General features: G+C 45.5%; 1 protein-coding gene across 1 annotated transcript; it reads left to right on the forward strand.

The window, feature by feature from the left end:
* Positions 1-18,132: 18,132 nt before the first annotated feature.
* On the forward strand, positions 18,133-22,935 carry LOC138769763 (C-type natriuretic peptide 1-like). The gene is made up of 3 exons (XM_069948410.1): positions 18,133-18,257; positions 18,773-19,066; positions 22,710-22,935. The coding sequence occupies exons 1-2, from the start codon at positions 18,165-18,167 to the stop codon at positions 19,055-19,057; spliced, it is 378 nt and encodes a 125-aa protein (XP_069804511.1). The 5' UTR covers positions 18,133-18,164; the 3' UTR covers positions 19,058-19,066; positions 22,710-22,935.
* Positions 22,936-24,886: the final 1,951 nt, after the last annotated feature.

The raw sequence follows: 24,886 nt of genomic DNA on the forward strand, positions 1-24,886 counted from the left end.
CTGGATACAGTAAGTACAGCTGTTACATAGCTGCCTTCAGGAGACTGGACCTGGATAGAGTAAGTATAGCTGTTATATAGTTGCCTTCGGGAGACTGGACCTGGGTACAGTAAGTACAGCTGTTATATAGCTGCCTTCAGGAGACTGGACCTGGATAGAGTAAGTATAGTTGTTATATAGCTGCCTTCAGGAGACTGGACCTGGATACTGTAAGTATAGCGGTTATATAGCTGCCTTCCGGAAACTGGACCTGGATACAGTAAGTATAGCTGTTATATAGCTGCCTTCAGGAGACTGGACCTGGATACAGTAAGTATAGCTGTTATATAGTTGCCTTCAGGAGACTGGACCTGGGTACAGTAAGTATAGCTGTTATATAGCAGCCTTCAGGAGACTTGACCTGGATACAGTAAGTATAGCTGTTATATAGCTGCCTTCAGGAGAGTGGACCTGGATACAGTAAGTACAGCTGTTATATAGCTGCCTTCAGGAGACTGGACCTGGATACAGTAAGTATAGCTGTTATATAGCTGCCTTCAGGAGACTGGACCTGGATACAGTAAGTATAGCTGTTATATAGCTGCCTTCAGGAGACTGAACCTGGGTACAGTAAGTATAGCTGTTATATAGCAGCCTTCAGGAGACTTGACCTGGATACAGTAAGTATAGCTCATATATAGCTGCCTTCAGGAGACTGGGCCTGGATACAGTAAGTATAGCTGTTACATAGCTGCCTTCAGGAGACTGGACCTGGATAGAGTAAGTATAGCTGTTATATAGTTGCCTTCAAGAGACTGGACCTGGGTACAGTAAGTACAGCTGTTATATAGCTGCCTTCAGGAGACTGGACCTGGGTAGAGTAAGTATAGCTGTTATATAGCTGCCTTCAGGAGACTGGACCTGGATAGAGTAAGTATAGCTGTTATATAGCTGCCTTCAGGAGACTGGACCTGGATACTGTAAGTATAGCGGTTATATAGCTGCCTTCCGGAAACTGGACCTGGATACAGTAAGTATAGCTGTTATATAGCTGCCTTCAGGAGACTCGACCTGGATACAGTAAGTATAGCTGTTATATAGTTGCCTTCAGGAGACTGGACCTGGATACAGTAAGTATAGCTGTTATATAGCTGCCTTCAGGAGACTGGACCTGGATACAGTAAGTACAGCTGTTATATAGCTGCCTTCAGGAGACTGGACCTGGATACAGTAAGTATAGCTGTTATATAGCTGCCTTCAGGAGACTGGACCTGGATACAGTAAGTATAGCTGTTATATAGCTGCCTTCAGGAGACTGAACCTGGGTACAGTAAGTATAGCTGTTATATAGCAGCCTTCAGGAGACTTGACCTGGATACAGTAAGTATAGCTCATATATAGCTGCCTTCAGGAGACTGGGCCTGGATACAGTAAGTATAGCTGTTACATAGCTGCCTTCAGGAGACTGGACCTGGATAGAGTAAGTATAGCTGTTATATAGTTGCCTTCAAGAGACTGGACCTGGGTACAGTAAGTACAGCTGTTATATAGCTGCCTTCAGGAGACTGGACCTGGGTAGAGTAAGTATAGCTGTTATATAGCTGCTTTCAGGAGACTGGACCTGGATACTGTAAGTATAGCGGTTATATAGCTGCCTTCCGGAAACTGGACCTGGATACAGTAAGTATAGCTGTTATATAGCTGCCTTCAGGAGACTGGACCTGGATACAGTAAGTATAGCTGTTATATAGCTGCCTTCAGGAGACTGGACCTGGATATCTGGTCAGTTTAGCTTTGATTTACAGCATGATAACAACAACAAAAATAATAAATGTAAATTGCAAACTTGCTTTATTTCACATCTACTGTTGATTTAGATTTTGAAAGTTATAATGACAGGTACACTTTAAAGGGAATGTGTCACTCACATTTTGTTTTACTAATTAGAGTCAGATAGTAAAACTTGTTCTTTTATTTTAATCTGTTTCTATTTTCTGACTGTAATTTTTTTTCATTGCACTTTTTGTACATTGTTATGGGGGCGGCCATCTTGCCTGGTCTGTTCTTAACAACATTTCGTGACATGATTTACAGCAAGGCTCATGGGCATATATGACAAAAAACAGTTTGTCACCCCTGACTAACTTTTCTAAGTTTAAAAGGGAACTCCACTTTTAATATCAAAATATCATTGGTAATATAGTCAGGAGGTGTATAACCAGCATCAGTTTGTAGATATACTAATATACTGAGTATGCTTGTTGATGGTTTCCCTATACCACACAGGGTTAAATTGAGAAGGGTAAGGCTGCTGGGACTGCGGAGGTGCCCTGCGTACTGTGATACATTACAGGGCACTTTAAGGGTCACTCAGGACAAGGAACAGACAAACACTGAGGAGTCACAGCAGACAACATCTTAATGTAAAATCAGGTTATGATATGATGCACAATGACCACTACAAAGAGGGCGGCTGACAGCGCGAACAAGGTCACAGAGAGAAAAGCCAAAGCCCCAGTCTGCCACAGAGCCTCTGTATCTAAGCAGTGCTCAGTATGAAGCTGGGCAGCTGGGTATGTATCTAAGCTTTTTATGTGTGAGGACTGGAATACAAGGGTGTTGTATACATGTATACTGGGTGCCAAGGGCAGTCACTCTGCCCCAGCCAGGGTATCTGTACACAGGAACATAGCAGCAAACCAGGAGAAGGAATGGACTGGTGTATCTAAGCCTATTATGTTTGATACAGGCTCAGAAGATGAAAATGTACAGCTAAAGCTAAGCTTATGGTGTCTGATTCAGTTCTGTACTGATGGATCTAAACAAAACTAGTGTTGAGCTTGCCGGGTTCTGCAACGTTCTCCAAACTGGAACAGCATTTGACTCCTGGCAGCTGGAGAAGTTGGATGCCGCCCTAGGTCTGCCAGGAAAACATGGATACAGTCTATGACCTATTGTTGTGTCTCTATTTTCCTGGACTCCCTAGGGTGGCATCTAACTCCTCCAGCCGCCGATTTTCAAATGTTGAACCAGTGGACTCGTGCCATGCTGCAGCTGCACTCACCCAGGAGTCTGGGTCATAAGCTGTGCTGATCTACAAAGACAGCATGGCACCTCATGAGAAAAGTTATAATGTCTGAATAGTGCCATAGAATACCATTCATGTTCCTTCATGCCCCATTACTGCAAGCTGCAATTATCCCTTACAGTGACACCCACGCCACTCGTACCCCAACTTTCTCCATTACTAATAGAGGTTACTTCTGTACACTATATCGGCAATGTGGATGACATTTTAGCTTTCATTGTTGTAGGGCACTATATTTGGCGCAGTATTGTAGTCTTATACTGCAATGTGGGTTGATTCTGGTTGATGCTTAGGCTGGCGCTATGATGTAGACTAGTGATTTGCGCTATGATGTAGACTAGTGAATGGTACTATGATGTAGACACCAGTGACTGGTAATATGATGTAGACTAGTGGTTGGCACTATGATGTAGACACCAGTGACTGGTAATATGATGTAGACTAGTGATTGGCACTATGATGTAGACACTAGTGATTGGCACTATGATGTAGACTAGTGATTGGCACTATGATGTAGACTAGTGATTGGCACTATGATGTAGACACTAGTGATTGGCACTATGATGTAGACTAGTGATTGGCACTATGATGTAGACTAGTGATTGGCACTATGATGTAGACACCAGTGACTGGTAATAGGATGTAGACTAGTGATTGGCACTATGATGTAGACTAGTGATTGGCACTATGATGTAGACACCAGTGACTGGTAATATGATGTAGACTAGTGATTGGCACTATGATGTAGACACTAGTGATTGGCACTATCACGTAGACTAGTTACTGGCACTATCATGTAGACACCAGTGACTGGTAATATGATGTAGACACTAGTGATTGGCACTACAATGTAGACTAGTGATTGGCACTAAGATGTAGACACTAGTGATTGGTAATATGATGTAGATACTAGTGATTGGCACTATGATGTAGACACTAGTGATTAGTACTACCATGTAGACACTAGTGATTGGCACTATGATGTAGATACTAGTGATTGGCACTATGATGTAGACACTAGTGATTGGCACTATGATGTAGACTAGTGATTGGCACTATGATGTAGACACTAGTGATTGGCACTATGATGTAGACTAGTGATTGGCACTATGATGTAGACTAGTGATTGGCACTATGATGTAGACACTAGTGATTGGCACTATGATGTAGACTAGTGATTGGCACTATGATGTAGACTAGTGATTGGCACTATGATGTAGACACCAGTGACTGGTAATAGGATGTAGACTAGTGATTGGCACTATGATGTAGACTAGTGATTGGCACTATGATGTAGACACCAGTGACTGGTAATATGATGTAGACTAGTGATTGGCACTATGATGTAGACACTAGTGATTGGCACTATCACGTAGACTAGTTACTGGCACTATCATGTAGACACCAGTGACTGGTAATATGATGTAGACACTAGTGATTGGCACTACAATGTAGACTAGTGATTGGCACTAAGATGTAGACACTAGTGATTGGTAATATGATGTAGATACTAGTGATTGGCACTATGATGTAGACACTAGTGATTAGTACTACCATGTAGACACTAGTGATTGGCACTATGATGTAGATACTAGTGATTGGCACTATGATGTAGACTAGTGATTGGCACTATGATGTAGACACTAGTGATTGGTACTACCATGTAGACACTAGTGATTAGCACTATGATGTAGATACTAGTGATTGGCACTATGATGTAGACTTGTGATTGGCACTATGATGTAGACTAGTGATTGGCACTATGATGTAGACTAGTGATTGGCACTATGATGTAGACACTAGTGATTGGTACTACCATATAGACTAGTGATTGGCACTATGATGTAGACTAGTGATTGGCACTATGATGTAGACTAGTGATTGGCACTATGATGTAGACTAGTGATTGGCACTATGATGTAGACACTAGTGATTGGTACTACCATGTAGACTAGTGATTGGCACTATGATGTAGACTAGTGATTGGCACTATGATGTAGACACTAGTGACTGGTAATATGATGTAGACTAGTGATTGGCGATGATTATAAGGATGATTATAAGGATTATTATAGGGATGATTATAGGGATGATTATAGGGATGATTATAGGGATGATTATAGGGATGATTATAGGGATGATTATAAGGATTATTATAGGGATGATTATAAGGATCGGACGTCATTTCCTTAAACTTCTGGTTTTCTGAATCTGAATGATTTAATGAGGAGAATTAATAAATAACATTATTGTAACATCATTAGATGGGAGAGGAGGCTGAGATAAGCCAGGTCCTGCGTCCTCAACTCCTCCGCAAATATCTCCACATGTCACCTTCTTATCTGAGGCAGGAGGACAAGGATACGAGGGACATAGAGATGACCTATAGGGGTCTCCACCCAGGATAATTCTTACTGATCCTCCTGCTGGGACCACTAGTGATCAACTGGGATCTGTGGGGAAACCTGGCAGTAAGTAATCAGTTTCTCAGCAGTGCGCCTGCCGTATAGTGGGCAGCTTGTGCGCGGTTGTGACAGCTCTGTGGGTGTAGGGTCACTTGGGCACTTGTCACGGTAGCCTAGAGTGGTGCTGGAACCCACCTCCGGACAAACAGGCCCCCAGCCCGAGGTTAGGATAGCCCAAGTGTAACCTGGTGTGTAGGTGCGGGTGCAGTAAGAATAGAGCAATAGCTTAACCAGAATAACGTCCATTTACTTAAAATCTACAGTGCAATACAATAAGAATACTTTGGTAACTGCAGGTGCAGGCAGGAGGTAGTAGAAATAGGCTGTGTAAGCAAGCGTAGAGTGGAGTAGTGGGGCGTCTTGAGGGCCCTGTCTAATATAGCTGTGTACTCTGCCAGGATAGCGTAGTTAAGGATACTAGAAGAAGAAGATACTCATACTCATGTATAGATACCTGTGATCTGACCATTTTATGACCTATAGTGTCATGATACCCATCCTGCTAGGGTAGTATGAGGTCCCAGGACCCTGCACTGGGTTGAGCAAACTTTCCAAGAATAGCCGTGCATTACAGTAGGATACGTAGGCATTACCTGCAGCTTTGTCCTACTGGGGTCAGTACCTAGGCTTAGGTATACTGCCCTGTGTAGTGTTGAAGGTATTCCTGGCATGGACAAGGTTTTCCTTAGAGGACGTCCTTCCTCCTGAGGGGTCTAGCACTGCATGCTAGCGGTGGCTAACTGCACAACATAAAACTCACTGTTTCTGTGTCTACCTCTTTTCAACTCCTGACAAAAGACCAAAAAACCCTCCGACCAGGAAATAACCTCCATTTTATAGAGGCTCTCCCCCCCTGTCTTCATGGTTCTCTTATGGAGAGGGGAGGGGTGGAGGGAGATGAGGCACCAAAACAGGACAACAAAGAGTTAATTTACAGCTACATCATTGGAATATCTCCTCTGAAGTCAGCACTGACCCCTCTGAATACCGGCTTTCACATAGGTCCCTCTGTGTAATCCGTTGTTCTCTGCTCCCTGCTGCCGACTAATCTCCCTTCTCCTTCCTCCCCCCTCCCCTCTCCATAGAACAGACAGGACCCGAATGATGTAAACAAGACGTGATTTCCTGATAATAAGGAGTGGATAAAAGAGAGGGGGGGGGGGCGCTGGGGAAAGTCTTTTTGAATGCAGATAATGGAATATTTGCCTAATAAACCCAAATACAAAGTTTTTTTTTTTAAATCGCCTGATTTTGACAAAATAATAAACAGGACAGTGACTCTTTAAGACAAGATATAAAATAAGCACAACAGCGACACCTAGTGGGAAAAACACACAGTACAGTTTTACTTCATCCCGCTGTGAGAACCTTAGGGAGTTTCTTTGCCCAGGTGCATAGAGGACTTAGTGACACACCTGTGCTGGGACACTACACCCCCCACAGGGGAAATGAAGTATTACACTGTGTTCATTCACTTTAATGGCTTGTCTGAGTAATGGGGGGCAGGAGACATCCTCCAGAACAATGGGCTTTGTGAAGCCGACATCTCTGATAAATTGCATTCGCCTCTGGTCCTCGGCAGTGATAGATGTTACTTTGCAGTTTTTGGGTCTGGTCTCTCATCGGACCCCTCCGCCCCCCTCCTGGCTCTCGGCCTTGTGTTATTGCCCCAGTGTCCCTGAGATGACGGCCGGCTGTAATGTGCTGCGTGTGGCTGCATCTCTCTAACTACTCATCATGTTTTATGTCAACATCTGCACTTCCTATGTGACCGGGGAATAGCCGCCGCTTTATTTGGTCCCCTGTCCTACTTATACACAGTGCATTGTGGGTCATTCATAGGACTATGAATAATACATTACATCTTCTGCAAACGGAAAATATTCAACTTGAAAAATCGATCTCAGCACCTCCACCTGCAGCTTACAGGATGGGATTGATGGGCTTCCCTGTGATCCATCCCTATCATCACACATAGGGATTCAATACGGCCTCGAGGCTTCTCACTATGAGGCTATGATCGCTGCGGCGTAATTAGGTGTTTGTGGAATTTTCTAATGGCAAAAATAATTTAGGATTCATCTGTGCGAATGTGGGAACAAATGCGCTAAACAGATCACTGATCTTAAGGAGACCAGCTAAAGAAGACACTCTTGGCTGCTAGTTAAAGGGGTACTCTTTTTCTTTTAAATCAACTTGTTTCAGAAAGTTACACAGATTTGTAATTTCCTTCTATTTAGAAATTCCCAGTCTCCCAGTACTTATCAGCTGCTGTATGTTCTGCATGAAGTGGTGTATTCTCTTCAGTCTGACACAGTGCTCTCTGCTGCTGCCACCACTGTCCATGTCCAGGAGAGGTTTTCTATGGGGATTTGCTGCTGCTCTGGACAGTTCCTGACATGGACAGAGGTGGCAGCAGAGAGTACTGTGTCAGACTCAAGAGAATACACCACTTCCTGTAGGACATGCAGCAGCTGATAAGTACTGGAAGACTAGAGATTTTTAAATAGAAGTAAATTACAAATCTATATAACTTTCTGAAGCCAGTTGATTAAAAAAAATTCACTGGAGTACCCCTTTAAAGTGCGTAACACAGTGAAATCTTAGGTACTTTGCCCCCTAGGAAACATAAAGCAGACTTTTTTGCTTAATGTGGGAAAAAAAGAGTTTTTAATACACAAAAAAAATGTGATAGCAGTTTTGTAATATCTTTAGTCTAAGCTGATCTGTGATGGTTTGACATTAGCCTGAGGCTGCACTGCTGCGACTCCTGATGACATCACAACCCCCTCTGGTTTCTGTCAGTGATGTCATAAAGGAGCCAGATATCAATGACAGTTACCTGGTATGAGAGCTGGCAGTGCTCTGTGTGTCTCTGGGTATCTCTGTGTATAATGTCTCTGCCGCTCCCAATCTCCGAGGGAAACCTGTTATCCTTGCGTTACCCGGTGGGGCAGCCTCAGGCTATCGGCCTCTGATATCAAACAATCCCAACTTGGGATAACGGTAAGATATCAGAAAACGGTTTTCACACTTTTTATCTACATTATAAGGACTTTCTGTTGGGGGAAGGAACATTCTAGGTATATACACTTACATATCCTCACCCATTCAGGCCGCTTTGTGTTGAGTCCTGTGTATAATCCTCTCAGGTGACTAGGCAGGGGCGCCGCAATGATGAGGCGACCTGAGTCGTCTGCCTCAGGCGGCGCCACCAGCTATCTTCATGGGGGCGGCATTCAGGGCCGCTTTAACCAGAGGGCACATGGTGCACGTGCACCGGGCCCACTGGTTAAAGGGGCCCCCCCGAGCAGGCCGGCCGTTGCTATGTGCGACCAATGCGGTCGCACAGGGCTCCGGCCACCAGCCTGTCAGGGGGGAGCGCCATGGATGGGTAATCTACTTACCCCTCCATGGCGCCCCCTGCAGGGCCCCCCCGTCCGCCGCTGCCCCCGTCCGCTGCTGCTGCGGCGCTTCAGCGCTGCAGCAGCAGCGACACTGACAGAGAGAGAGCCATTGGCTCCCTCCCTGTCAGTCACTCTTGTGGCCGCACTTCCTGCGGTCACAAGAGGCCGCACTCTCCCTCTAGCGGCCGACGTCACTGGAGCGTCGGCGCGAGGGTGTGGGGAGTGCAGCCTCTTGTGACCGCATGAAGTGCGGCCACAGGAGGGAAGAGAAGAGGAACGCGTGGACCTAGGTGAGTAACAGTGTTTGTTTTTTTCAATGTTATATGGGAGGGGGAGCTATATACTACGGGGGGGGGGGGGTTTAGGGGGGGCACAGGGGGCTATATACTATGGGGGGGCACAGGGGGCTATATACTATGGGGGAGGACGGGGCTATATACTATAGGGGAGGACAGGGGGCTATATACTATGGGGGAGCACAGGGGGCTATATACTACTGGGGAGCACAGGGGAGCTATATACTATGGGGGAGCACAGGGGGGCTATATACTATGGGGGAGCACAGGGGGCTATATACTATGGGGGAGCACAGGGGAGCTATATACTATGGGGAGCACAGGGAAGCTATATACTATGGGGGAGCACAAGGGGCTATATACTACTGGGGAGCACAGGGGTCTATATACTATGGGGGAGCACAGGGGAATATATACTATGGGGGAGCACAGGGGAGCTATATACTACTGGGGAGCACAGGGGAGCTATATACTACTGGGGAGCACAGGGGGCTATATACTACTGGGGAGCACAGGGGGCTATTTACTATGGGGGAGCACAGGGGGCTATATACTATGGGGGAGCACAGGGGAGCTATATACTGTGGGGGAGCACAGGGAGCTATATACTACTGGGGAGCACAGGGGGCTATATACTACTGGGGAGCACAGGGAGCTTTATACAATGGGGGAGCTTAGGGGGCTATATACTATGGGGGAGCACAGGGGAGCTATATACTATGGGGGAGCACAGGGGGCTATATACTATGGGGGAGCACAGGGGAGCTATATACTATGGGGGAGCACAGGGGACCTATATACTATGGGAGAGCACAGGGGACTATATACTACTGGGGAGCACAGGGGTCTATATACTATGGGGAGCACAGGGAATCTATATACTATGGGGGAGCACAGGGGGCTATATACTATGGGGGAGCACAGGGGGGCTATATACTATGGGGGAGCACAGGGGGCTATATACTATGGGGGAGCACAGGGGAGCTATATACTATGGGGGAGCACAGGGGAGCTATATACTACTGGGGAGCACAGGGGAGCTATATACTACTGGGGAGCACAGGGGAGCTATATACTACTGGGGAGCACAGGGGGCTATATACTACTGGGGAGCACAGGGGGCTATATACTACTGGGGAGCACAGAGGGGCTATATACTATGGGGGAGCACAGGGGAATATATACTATGGGGGAGCACTGGGGAGCTATATACTATTGGGGAGCACAGGGGACTATATACTATTGGGGAGCACAGGGGAGGTATATACTATTGGTGAGCACAGGGAGCTATATCATATTGAGGAGCACAGGGGTCTATATACTATGGGGGAGAGCACAGGGGGGCTATATATTATGGAGAGCACAGGGGGGCTATATACTATTGGGGAGAGCACAGGGGGCTATATACTATTGGGGGGAGCACAGGGGGGCTATATACTATTGGGGGAGAGCACAGGGGGGCTATATACTATTGTGGGAGAGCATAGGGGTCTATATACTATTGGAGAGCACAGGGGGGGCTATATACTATTGTGGGAGAGCACAGGGGGGCTATATACTATTGTGGGAGAGCACAGGGGGGCTATATACTACTGGGGAGAGTGCACAGGGGGGCTATATACTAATAGGGGAGCGCACAGGAGGGCTGTATATAACTGGAGGAGCACATGAGGGTCTATATACTACAGGGACACCTTAAAACTATGGAGGCACAGAGGGGTGTAACTATGTAGGAGTACAGAGGGGTGTAACTACTGTATAGGGGTACAAGGGACCTAACTACTGGATGTGTTGGAGCCTAAAATATTTGTCTGGCAGATTCTGGAGAGAAGATTCACAGCCAGGAGAAGACTTCAAGGTGGCCCAGGCTGGATGGAGAGAAAAAGAAAAGGTGACAGACTCTGATTGGAGAAAACACCCCCGGTGAGTCACTGGATGTAACTGCACTCTGTTATAGGATTGTAGTGTTAGGGGTCATGATGTGGCGGTATTATGTAATGGTATCATTGGTAATATCTTTCTGTTTTGTTTAGTGCAGTTTTTATGTAATATGTAATCACTGTATTGTGGAAATAGTGTTATAAGGTAACTACTGTATGTATTGGGGCTCTTGATACAGTGTGGGGGCAAATTCAGTACATTATACAATGTGCAGAAAGGTAAGGGGGGGGCCACTCTTGAGGGCTGTGCACTGGGCCCACCAATGTATTAAAACGGCTCTGGCGGCATTCAGTGGCAGATTATAATATGGGCGGTTCGGGCGGCCGCCCACATTATAATCCGCCACTGATTGTACCATGTACTGGAGTCCCCCCGCGCCCGGGCAGTATCTGTAATGAGATGCTGTGAGCGGGGGAGACTGTATTCATAAGCGCCCCGCTGTACTAAATCAGCCGCGCCGTGCTGATACTACAGTGCGGCGCTTATGAATACAGTCCCCCCCGCTCACAGCATCTCATTACAGATACTGCCCGGGCGCGGGGGGGGGGCTCCAGTACATGCAGACGGATCACGGAACGTGGGAATGCAGCCTTAGTCCCCCGGTTGATGTGCGGCTGCCGGGGGTGTCCCGTCCTGTCCCCGGCAGCGCACGCATCAGAGAGCTCCCTGTGCGCCGGAAGTCACAGGCGCACGGGGAGCTCTGTGATGCGCGCGCTGCCGGGGACAGGACGGGACACCCCGGGCAGCCGCACATCAGCCGGGACCAGACCAGAGAGGCTCGACGGGGGAACGGAGGGTAGGTGAGTTGTGTGCTGTTTTTTGTTTTTGTTTTATCTGCTGTGCAGGGGGGGGGGGAGAGGGGGACCATCTATAAGGTAGGGGGGGAAGGGGACCATCTATAAGGGAGGGGGGAAAGAGGGGGACCATCTATAAGGTAGGGGGGGGAAGGGGACCATCTATAAGGGAGGGGGGAAAGAGGGGGACCATCTATAAGGGAGGGGGGAAAGAGGGGGACCATCTATAAGGGAGGGGGGAAAGAGGGGACGATCTATAAGGGAGGGGGGAAAGAGGGGGACCATCTATAAGGGGGGGGGCCATCTATAAGGGAGGAAGAGAGGGAAGAGGGGGACCATCTATAGGGGGGGAAGGGGACCATCTATAAGGGAGGGGGGAAAGAGGGGGACCATCTATAAGGGGGGGAGAGGGAAGAGGGGGACCATCTATAAGGGGGGGGGGGGAGAGGGGGACCATCTATAAGGGGGGGGGAGAGGGGGACCATCTATAAGGGGGGGGAGAGAGGGAAGAGGGGGACCAACTATAAGGGAGGGGGGAGAGGGGGACCATCTATAAGGGAGGGGGGAGAGGGGGACCATCTATAAGGGAGGGGGGGAGAGGGGGACCATCTATAAGGGGGGGAGAGGGGGACCATCTATAAGGGAGAGGGGACCATCTATAAGGGGGGGAAGAGGGGGACCATCTATAAGGGGGGAAGAGGGGGACCATCTCCTAAAAGATCAGCACCCTCCTCTCCTGACATCCTCTGTGCTGCTGGGACTTCTCCTATAGGATTAGCACCCTCCTCTCCTGACATCCTCTGTGCTGCTGGGACCTCTCCTATAGGATTAGCACCCTCATCTCCTGACATCCTCTGTGCTGCTGGGACCTCTCCTATAGGATTAGCCCCCTCCTCTCCTGACATCCTCTGTGCTGCTGGGACCTCTCCTATAAAGTCAGCCCCCTCCTCTCCTGACATCCTCTGTGCAGCAAGGGACCAAACATTATGTTTATTGGGGACAGCAGTGGGGGGGGGGGGGGGGGGGGGCAGTAGTGGATTATAATGTGGGCGGATTGACCGGGGGGGGGGGGGGGGCGTCATTCTATAGTTCGCCTCGGGCAGCAGAGAGGCTAGAATCACCCCTGTGACTAGGAACATGGCTAGGTCCTGTGTTCACATGTTGAGGAGTCTGTTTGGCCTCTATCAATGTCTTAAAGACGTCTTTCCGTAATAATAATTCCCTCTGACACGCGAGGCCCGAGGACGTACAATAAAGACATTTCATATCAGGATCAAACACTCCTGTCTCCGGCTTTCTTCTCCTGCCTCGCTGCACCGGCCCAGGACGGAGGCTTCTACCACAAGATAACGGCCTCATATGGGAAGGCTGATAACAAGTGATAGTCAAGAAAGGCAACCTTAGGGTAGGTTCACACTGCGTTTTCAGCATTCGTTTAACGGATCCGTTTTTTTTAGCGGTCAAAAAAGTAGTGTCAACAGTACTTTATTGTGCGTAAAAAAAAACGCATCCGTTTTGATCCGTTTTTTTTTATAATGGAAGTCAATGGAAAAACGGATCAAAAACGGATGCACACAAATGCATCCGTTTTTTGCAATCCGTTTTTTGCAAAAAACTGATCCGTTAAACGGATGCTAAAAACGCAGTGTGAACCTAGCCTTATCGATTACAGGAAAGCTCACACAGGTCATCTATACATCTGGTTATTAGAAACACCTTAAAGGGGTACTCCAGCAATATATATATATATTTTTTCAAATCAACTGGTACTAGAAAGTTATTTAGATGAAGTAAATTACAAATCTATATAATTCTCAGGTTTGATTTAAAAAACAAAAACAAAAAAATAACATTTTTTGCTGAAATGCCCCTTTAAAGTGCACCTGCCTAGTTTTATTTCCTTTAGAGGTGACAAAGTAATGTAAGCGCTCTCACTTCTGTCATTGAGCCCCTAAGAGCGCCCTCTATGGTGCACAGCTATTTCTCATTCTATCTATTTCAGGGAGACCAGGGCTGGACTGTATATCAGTAGGGCACACACAGGACGGCCTTCCCTTACATCTCTGGCCAATCACAGCAAAGTACCTACTCCTCTCTCCTATGCCATGACATAATGCATGATTGGACTGAGTTGGTTGGTTTTGTGCCGAGAGATGATGTGCACACTACATTTGTACAGATGACAGGCAGGGGAGGACGGGGTTATTAATGCACCGACTTTTCAGCAGCAGCAGCAGCACAATAAGTACATTAAGTACAAGACAAGTCTGAAGCTCCTCCAGTACATAAAGCCGGCATGCTAAAGGCTTTATCCATGTTTTCTAGGACTCCCTAGGGCCGCATCCAACTTCGTCAGCCTCTGGTATTCAACCGCTGATCGATGCGACTTGAGCTTGCTGGACTTGCGCTCATCTCTATTGGTTAGGTCTATACACTGCCGCTTAAATTTTCTTTTGATCATTGTGAGGCCCAGTAGTAGGACCCCACTGATCAGCTGGTTCTGTCCTGCGCAGAGGGGATAGCTTTTATTCTTATGATAACACCTCCACATTCTTTGGTCTTCTCCTCCATTGTATGCTCTTCTCCACCATCTATGGTACTCTCCTCCATTGTCTCTCCTGCATTGTATGCTCTTCTCCTCCACATTCTATGGTCTTCTCCTCCATTGTCTCTCCTACATTGTGTGCTCTTCTTCTCCACATTCTATGGTCTTCTCCTCCATTGTCTCTCCTCCATTGTGTGCTGTTCTTCTCCACATTCTATGGTCTTCTCCTCCATTGTATGCTTTTCTTCTCCACATTCTATGGTCTTCTCCATTGTATGCTCTTCTTCTCCACATTCTATGGTCTTCTCCTTCATTGTTTCTCCTACTTTATATGCTCTTCTCCTCTACATTCTATGGTCCTCTCCTCTATTGTCTCTCCTACATTGTGTGCTCTTCTTCTCCACATTCTATGGTCTTCTCCTCCATTGTCTCTCCTCCATTGTGTGCTGTTCTTCTCCACATTCTATGGTCTTCTCCTCCATTGTATGCTTTTCTTCTCCACATTCTATGGTCTTCTCCATTGTATGCTCTTCTTCTCCACATTCTATGGTCTTCTCCTTCATTGTTTCTCCTACTTTATATGCTCTTCTCCTCTACATTCTATGGTCTTCTCCTCCATTGTCTCTCCTACATTGTGTGCTCTTCTTCTCTACATTCTATGGTTCTCTCCTCCATTGGGTGCTCTTCTTCTCTACATTCTTTGGTTCTCTCCTCCGTTGCCTTACCAACATTGTATGCTCTTCTCCTCCACATTCTATGGTCTTCTCCTCCATTGTATGCTCTTCTCCTCCACATTCTATGGTCTTCTCCTTCATTGTTTCTCCTACATTGTATGCTCTCCTCCTCCACATTCTGTGGTCTTCTCCTCCATTGTATGCTCTTCTCCTCCACATTCTATGGTCTTCTCCTTCATTGCTTCTCCTACATTGTATGCTCTTCTCCTCCACATTCTATGGTCTTCTCCTTCATTGTTTCTCCTACATTGTATGCTCTCCTCCTCCACATTCTATGGTTTTCTCCTCCATTGTCTCTCCTACATTGTGTGCTCTTCTTCTCTATATTCTATGGTTCTCTCCTCCTTTGGGTGCTCTTCTTCTCTACATTCCATGGTTCTCTCCTCCGTTGCCTTACCTACATTGTATGCTCTTCTCCTCCACATTCTATGGTCTTCTCCTCCATGGTCTCTCCTACATTGTGTGCTCTTCTTCTCTGCATTCTATGGTTCTCTCCTCCGTTGCCTTACCTACATTGTATGCTCTTCTTCTCCACATTCTATGGTCTTCTCCTCCATTGTCTCTCCTCCATGTTATGCTCTTCTCCTCCACATTCTATGGTAGTCTTCTCCATTGTGTCTCCTCCATTGTGATGTATATATATATATATATATATATATATATATATATATATACACTACCGTTCAAAAGTTTGGGGTCACATTGAAATGTCCTTATTTTTGAAGGAAAATCACTGTACTTTTTAATGAAGATAACTTTAAACTAGTCCTAACTTTAAACAAATACACTCTATACATTGCTAATGTGGTAAATGACTATTCTAGCTGCAAATGTCTGGTTTTTGGTGCAATATCTACATAGGTGTATAGAGGCCCATTTCCAGCAACTATCACTCCAGTGTTCTAATGGTACAATGTGTTTGCTCATTGGCTCAGAAGGCTAATTGATAACTAGAAAACCCTTGTGCAATCATGTTCACACATCTGGAAACAGTCTAGCTTGTTACAGAAGCTACAAAACTGACCTTCCTTTGAGCAGATTGTGTTTCTGGAGCATCACATTTGTGGGGTCAATTAAACGCTCAAAATGGCCAGAAAAAGAGAACTTTCATCTGAAACTTGACAGTCTATTCTTGTTCTTAGAAATTAAGGCTATTCCATGTGAGAAATTGCTAAGAAATTGAAGATTTCCTACAATGGTGTGTACTACTCCCTTCAGAGGACAGCTCAAACAGGCTCTAACCAGAGTAGAAAAAGAAGTGGGAGGCCGCGTTGCACAACTAAGCAAGAAGATAAGCACATTAGAGTCTCTAGTTTGAGAAACAGAAGCCTCACAGGTCCCCAACTGGCATCTTCATTAAATAGTCCCCGCAAAACACCAGTGTCACCATCTACAGTGAAGAGGCGGCTGCGGGATTTTGGGCTTCAGGGCAGAGTGGCAAAGAAAAAGCCATATCTGAGACTGGCCAATAAAAGAAAAAGATTAAGATGGGCAAAAGAACACGGACATTGGAGAGAGGAAGACTGGAAAAAAGTGTTGTGGACGGATGAATCCAAGTTTGAGGTGTTTGGATCACAAAGAAGAAGGTTTGTGAGACGCAGAAGAAATGAAAAGATGCTGGAAGAATGCCTGACGCCATCTGTTATACATGGTGGAGGTCATGTGATGGTCTGGGGTTGGTGCTGGTAAGGTGGGAGATTTGTACAGGGTAAAAGGGATTGTGAATAAGGAAGGCTATCACTCTGCACCGCCATGCCATACCCAGTGGGCAGCGCTTGGTTGGAGCCAATTTCATCCTACAACAGGACAATGACCCTAAACACACCTCCAAATTGTGCAAGAACTATTTACAGCAGAAGCAGCAGCTGGTATTCTATCATGGGTAATGGAGGGGCCAGTGCAGTCACCAGATCACCACCCCATTGAGCTGTTGTGGGAGCAGCTGGACCGTATGGTACGCCAGAAGTGCCCATCCAACCAATCCAACTTGTGGGAGCTGCTTCTAGAAGCGTGGGGGGCAATTTCTCCAGCTTACCCCAACAGATTAATAGCTAGAATGCCAAAGGTGTGCAATGCTGGAATTGCTGCAAAAGGAGGATTCTGGGACGGAAGCAAAGTGTGATGTAAGAACAATGTTATTTCACATACAAATCATTATTTCTAACCTTGTCAATGTCTTGTCTCTATCTTCTTTTCATTTCACAACGTATGGTGGTGAAGAAGTGTGACTTTTCATGGAAAACACAAAATTGTTTGGGTGATCCCAAACTTTTGAACGGTAGTGTATATATATATACCCCTAGAGTCACATTATTAAAAGAATAAATATAGACGTTTAAAGGAACATATTTGGGCAGGAATCCAGGACCTGTTCATTAGAATCAGTAAAGTAGAGCCCCGCATGTGACATTTAGGTTTTAAAAATAACTACGTATAAAACTGCCATTCAGTGTGAAAATAATGCCGCCATACAGTGCCAAATAGTAAGGAGGTTGATGGTATAATCTAGACCCCTGTGGACCAGGACAGTGAATATACACATACTAGACTGCTGGGTTGCCACCATTGGGGGTCCCAGGTGCCCGTCTACCATGACTTAAGGCCACTCCAGAGGTATCGGAGGGAGAGGAGAAGAGAAGAGGGTGCGGAGGTGAAAGACAGAGAATACACTAATAGAATAATATAAGAATATATATCGACCCATCTTTTTCCAGCTACTGGTTACATAGTATCATCTCCTTTATCCGACCGATGTATGGCAATTGTGTATAAGATTGTCAGAAGGAGATAGGCAGCCAATGGGTAGAGTGTGAGTGGGCTGGCACCCCTGCTTGGGCATGAGATATAAGGAGAGGACTACAGCACAACCCTGGAAGGAAGCAAAGAAGACTCCAACAGGCAGGAGAAGCAGAGAGATGGATTACAAGCGCAGCGCCTGCCTGGGATTACTCCTCATCCTCATCCTCTGCGAGGAGCAGGCGAGAGGCAAGCCGATGAGCAGCCTGCAGGTGAGCCCCATGGGTCCTGGATATATATATACTGAGTGTATGGAGAATAGGAGACACACATAGATACATCCATGGCTCACAGGCTGATGTAACACTACAACTCCATGATGAGAGTTGTAGTATTACGGCAGCCACAGGTTGGAAAGCCCTGATGTGGACGGTAATATTTGCCGGGTCGTATCTGATCAGTCAACCATGGCAAATTAATTTCCTCCCCCCCCCCCCCAAGATGATATGTCTGCAACTTCATATGTCCGTGTGGTGGATGGGGACACCGGGGACCGTGGAATGGACGGACATTGGGGGAGACGCATCAATCCTGGTGCATCTTATAGTAATCTTCCATAATCTATACCTAAAATCTGAACCTTCAGTGATCCATGGGAGGTGAGTGTGCGGATGTAGCAGAGCTGTGTGCGTAAGATGCAAGCGTTGACAATGATACGGTCAGCTCTGCTACATCTGTGCAGGATACAATGCGGTTCTTACCATACATTAACCATATTCTCTTGCAGAGTTTGTCCAGATTATTGGAAGATAACTTTGACCGTTCCTATGGGTCGGAGGAAGCTGATCACGGGGAGCTGGTGCCCGCCGACTCGCAGGACCAGCTGAACCCCGACAACCAGTGGAACAAAAACAGGGCTGAGCAGATAAATGAAATCACCCTGGAGCAGCTGCTCGGGGACTCGGCCGCCACCTCCAGGAGACTCCGACAGAGGAGCAAGAAGGGCTTCAATAGGGGATGCTTCGGGGTGAAGCTGGACAGGATCGGCTCACTCAGCGGACTGGGCTGCTGAGGTCTACTGGTGAGTTGGTGGAAAATCACATGAATTTACTTAAAGATTCTGCAGTAGTCAGGGCATGCTGGGGGTTGTAGTGCCACAACTGGATGGAGAGCCATGCTTTGTATTGTGACTGATACCCTGATATTCATTTTGATCCCTTTTTTTTTGCAATGGAAAAACAGATCCAAGAGAGATAGATAGATAGATAGATAGATAGGAGATAGATAGATAGATAGATAGATAGATAGATAGGAGATAGATAGGAGATAGATAGATAGATAGATAGATAGATAGATAGATAGATAGGAGATAGATAGATAGGAGATAGATAGAGAGATAGATATAGATAGATAGATAGATAGATAGATAGATAGATAGATAGATAGGAGATAGATAGATAGATAGATAGATAGATAGGATATAGATAGATAGATAGATAGAAGATAGATAGGAGATAGATAGGAGATAGATAGATAGATAGAAGATAGATAGGAGATAGATAGGAGATAGATAGATAGGAGATAGATAGATAGATAGATAGATAAATAGATAGATAGGAGATAGATAGATAGATAGATAATAGATAGCAGATAGATAGATAGATAGATAGATAGATAGATAGATAGATAGATAGGAGATAGATAGATAGATAGATAGATAGATAGATAGATAGATAGATAGATAGGAGATAGATAGATAGATAGGAGATAGATAGATAAATAGATAGATAGATAGATAGATAGATAGGTAGGAGATAGATAGATAGATAGATAGATAGATAGATAGATAGATAGGAGATAGATAGATAGATAGATAGATAGATAGATAGATAGATAGGAGATAGATAGATAGGAGATAGATAGATAGATAGATAGATAGATAGATAGATAGCAGATAGATAGATAGATAGATAGATAGATAGATAGATAGATGGGAGATAGATAGATAGATAGGAGATAGATAGATAAATAGATAGATAGATAGGAGATAGATAGATAGATAGATAGATAGATAGGAGATAGATAGATAAATAGATAGATAGATAGGAGATAGATAGATAGATAGATAGATAGATAGATAGATAGGAGATAGATAGATAGATAGATAGATAGGAGATAGATAGATAGATAGATAGATAGAAAGATAGATAGATAGGAGATAGATATTGTGTGAACAGAGCCTTTCTGTGTTTTCAATCCACTCCTGGTTTTGGTTGCAATATGAGGACCACAATACTGACTGAAATATACTGTGTGTGAACCCAGCCTTATACTGAACTCCCTAAAGGGAGAACCATTTATGAGAGTATAAGTAAATAAGAATGATTATTGTAAGCATTATATGGCGGTGTGGCGGAGGTGTCAGGTGCCCGGCTCCTTATATAACACCTTCATCCCTTACAGATGACTATGGGATTTTCCTCTCTGCAGTTACTGACAGACTGACAGGCGAGCCGGATAATTACCGCTGTCCAGGGTGCTGACACCACACGGCGCCCCCAGCTGCCCCTGCTGGGAAGGGTTAAACGCAGGGTCACCAGGGATTTATTCCATATCCAAGGAGAACATCATTTATTAACCTACAGTATAATCATGTTACCCAGAAGCCCCCCCCCCCAAACTATAGTGTATAGTGTCAGATGTAGCAATGCTAAGCTAGTAAGATGTAGCAGAGCTATTGTTTCCAGATGTAGCAGAGCTATTGTTTCCAGATGTAGCAGAGCCAATGTTTTCAGATGTAGCAGAGCTAGTGTTTCCAGATGTAGCAGAGCCAATGTTTCCAGATGTAGCAGAGCTATTGTTTCCAGTTGTAGCAGAACTTTTGTTTCCAGATGTAGCAGAGCTATTGTTTCCATATGTAGCAGAACCAATGTTTCCACATGTAGCAGAGCTACTGTTCCCAGATGTAGCAGAGCCAATGTTTCCAGATGTAGCAGAGCCAATGTTTCCAGATGTAGCAGAGCCAATGTTTCCAGATGTAGCAGAGCTAGTGTTTCAAGATGTAGCAGAGCTACTGTTCTCAGATGAAGCAGAACTATTGTTTCCAGATGTAGCAGAACCAATGTTTCCACATGTAGCAGAGCTACTGTTCTCAGATGAAGCAGAGCTATTGTTTCCAGATGTAGCAGAGCCAATGTTTCCAGATATAGCAGAGCTAGTGTTTCCAGATGTAGCAGAGCCAATGTTTCCAGATATAGCAGAGCTAGTGTTTCCAGATGTAGCAGAGCCAATGTTTCCAGATGTATCAGAGCTAGTGTTTCCAGATGTAGCAGAGCCAATATTTCCATATGTAGCAGGACCAATGTTTCCACATGTAGCAGAGCTATTGTTTCCAGATGTAGCAGAGCCAATGTTTCCAGATGTAGCAGAACCAATGTTTCCACATGTAGCAGAGCTATTGTTCCCGGATGTAGCAGAGCTAGTGTTTCCAGATGTAGCAGAGCCAATATTCCCAGATGTAGCAGAGCTAGTGTTTCCAGATGTAGCAGAACCAATGTTTCCACATGTAGCAGAGCTATTGTTCCCAGATGTAGCAGAGCTACTGTTCCCAGATGTAGCAGAGCCAATGTTTCCAGATGTAGCAGAGCCAATGTTTCCAGATGTAGCAGAGCCAATGTTTCCAGATGTAGCAGAGCCAATGTTTCCAGATGTAGCAGAGCTAGTGTTTCAAGATGTAGCAGAGCTACTGTTCTCAGATGAAGCAGAGCTATTGTTTCCAGATGTAGCAAAGCCAATGTTTCCAGATGTAGCAGAACCAATGTTTCCACATGTAGCAGAGCTACTGTTCTCAGATGAAGCAGAGCTATTGTTTCCAGATGTAGCAGAGCCAATGTTTCCAGATATAGCAGAGCTAGTGTTTCCAGATGTAGCAGAGCCAATGTTTCCAGATATAGCAGAGCTAGTGTTTCCAGATGTAGCAGAGCCAATGTTTCCAGATGTATCAGAGCTAGTGTTTCCAGATGTAGCAGAGCCAATATTTCCATATGTAGCAGGACCAATGTTTCCACATGTAGCAGAGCTATTGTTTCCAGATGTAGCAGAGCCAATGTTTCCAGATGTAGCAGAACCAATGTTTCCACATGTAGCAGAGCTATTGTTCCCGGATGTAGCAGAGCTAGTGTTTCCAGATGTAGCAGAGCCAATATTCCCAGATGTAGCAGAGCTAGTGTTTCCAGATGTAGCAGAACCAATGTTTCCACATGTAGCAGAGCTATTGTTCCCAGATGTAGCAGAGCTAGTGTTTCCAGATGTAGCAGAGCCAATGTTTCCAGATGTAGCAGAGTCAATGTTTCCACATGTAGCAGAGCCAATGTTTCCACATGTAGCAGAGCTGTTGTTCCCGGATGTAGCAGAGCTAGTGTTTCCAGATGTAGCAGAGCCAATATTCCCAGATGTAGCAGAGCTAATGTTTCCAGATGTAGCAGAACCAATGTTTCCACATGTAGCAGAGCTATTGTTCCCAGATGTAGCAGAGCTAGTGTTTCCAGATGTAGCAGAGCCAATGTTTCCAGATGTAGCAGAGTCAATGTTTCCACATGTAGCAGAGCTGTTGATCCCCATCATGCCCTGGCAGCTGCCTCCTTCTGATTGGCTCCTGTCAGTTATTACTATTTGCTCCCATATAATAGGTTTGTTATAACAGTTCACTCTCTGTCTTCTTACAGGTTGAATATCACGTGCCTGTCATTACTCTGCTCCATCACCACTAACACCCCACTGATTGCCGTTAATGTCCATCGCACTTCGCCCTCGTCAGGCCGCGGTCGCCATCTTCTCTGAACCGTATTAGATTGGTCATATTTTGGAAGACCCATAAACAAAAATTTATTTTGGACACTGTTCTATGTTGAGCGCTGTATGTCGTAATTGTATATGTGACAATAAAGTTGTTTCCATGTTTGTAGCTCTGTTTTCTGTTTAAAGGCGCATAACAGTGGAAAATACAAGACTGCTATTCAGCTCTACTCCATTAGGGGGCAGCAGAGATCAGTGGCTCTTGTGTAGCTGCACTGTCTATTGGAGTCTGACATCCACCTCCTCTCTTATCAGAGCTTGTCCGCTATGCTTTACCCTGCCGCTGTGCTCTTAAAGGACACCAGTATGATCTGCAGCTCTACCTGCTCAGATTGGCTGCTGTATATTAGCACAAGCTCACCAAGAAATGTCAGCAAATAAATACAGCACACCACAGACAGCTGCAAAAAGGGAAGAGATCTGCCCTAATAAATGCAATGGTGCATCTCGCCGCATGATAAAGTTGATGCAGTGTGCGCCATTTTTTCGGAGTTTGAGAACTCTCCTCGATTATTCTCATCCCAGACACTGGAGAGCGCCAGTCACAAGAAGCAGCTCAGCCCTAATAGACCTCCAGGTGTTCAGACATGAACATGGACATGAACATGACCGCTTTCTTCCACAAACAGCGCCACTCTTGTCTTCAGTTTGCCTGTGGTATTGGAGCTCACTTGCATTGAAGTAACTGCAGCTGAAATATAATACCACACACAGCCTGAGGACAGGGGTGGCGCTCTTTTTGGAAGAAGGCATCTATGTTTTTGTAATCCTGGACACTCCCTTTAATTGTTCGCTACACTAGACCACCAGGGATGTTACCATTATCCCCATTTATATCCAACACAAAATCAGCATTTAGCCTCACTTATCCTTCTAGTACTGATGCCCTAAGAGCTGAGAGCTGACATGGATGGCTGATGTGCTATGATGCCTCCCAGATGACAAGGGAAGCTGGTAGTAACCTCTATATTACCCTACACCACCAGGGAAGCTGGTAGTAACCTCTATATTACCCTACACCACCAGGGAAGCTGGTAGTAACCTCTATATTACCCTACACCACCAGGGAAGCTGGTAGTAACCTCTATATTACCCTATGCTACAGGGAAGCTGGTAGTAGCCTCTATATTACCCTTTACCACCAGGGAAGCTGGTAGTAACCTCTATATTACCCTACACCACCAGGGAAGCTGGTAGTAACCTCTATATTACCCTATGCTACAGGGAAGCTGGTAGTAACCTCTATATTACCCTACACCACCAGGGAAGCTGGTAGTAACCTCTATATTACCCTACACCACCAGGGAAGCTGGTAGTAACCTCTATATTACCCTTCACCACCAGGGAAGCTGGTATTACCTTTATGTTACCCTACACAACCAGGGAAGCTGGTAGTAACCTCTACATTACCCTACACCACCAGGGAAGCGGGTACTAACCTCTATATTACCCTACACCACCAGGGAAGCTGGTAGTAACCTCTATATTACCCTACACCACCAGGAGAGCTGGTAGTAACCTCTATATTACCCTATGCTACAGAGAAGCTGGTAGTAGCCTCTATATTACCCTACACCACCAGGAGAGCTGGTAGTAACCTCTATATTACTCTACACCACCAGGGAAGCTGGTACTAACCTCTATATTACCCTACACCACCAGGGAAGCTGGTACTAACCTCTATATTACCCTACACCACCAGGGAAGATGTTAGTAACCTCTATATTACTTTATACCACCAGGGAAGCTCGTAATAACCTCTATATTACCCTACACCACCAGGGAAGCTGGTAGTAACCTCTATATTACCCTACACCACCAGGGAAGATGTTAGTAACCTCTATATTACCCTACACCACCAGGGAAGCTTGTAGTAACCTCTATATTACCCTACACCACCAGGGAAGCTGGTAGTAACCTCTATATTACCCTACACCACCAGGGAAGATGTTAGTAACCTCTATATTACTTTATACTACCAGGGAAGCTCGTAGTAACCTCTATATTACCCTACACCACCAGGGAAGCTGGTAGTAACCTCTATATT

Source organism: Dendropsophus ebraccatus, chromosome 12 (assembly GCF_027789765.1).
Source record: "Dendropsophus ebraccatus isolate aDenEbr1 chromosome 12, aDenEbr1.pat, whole genome shotgun sequence".
NCBI lineage: Eukaryota > Metazoa > Chordata > Amphibia > Anura > Hylidae > Dendropsophus > Dendropsophus ebraccatus.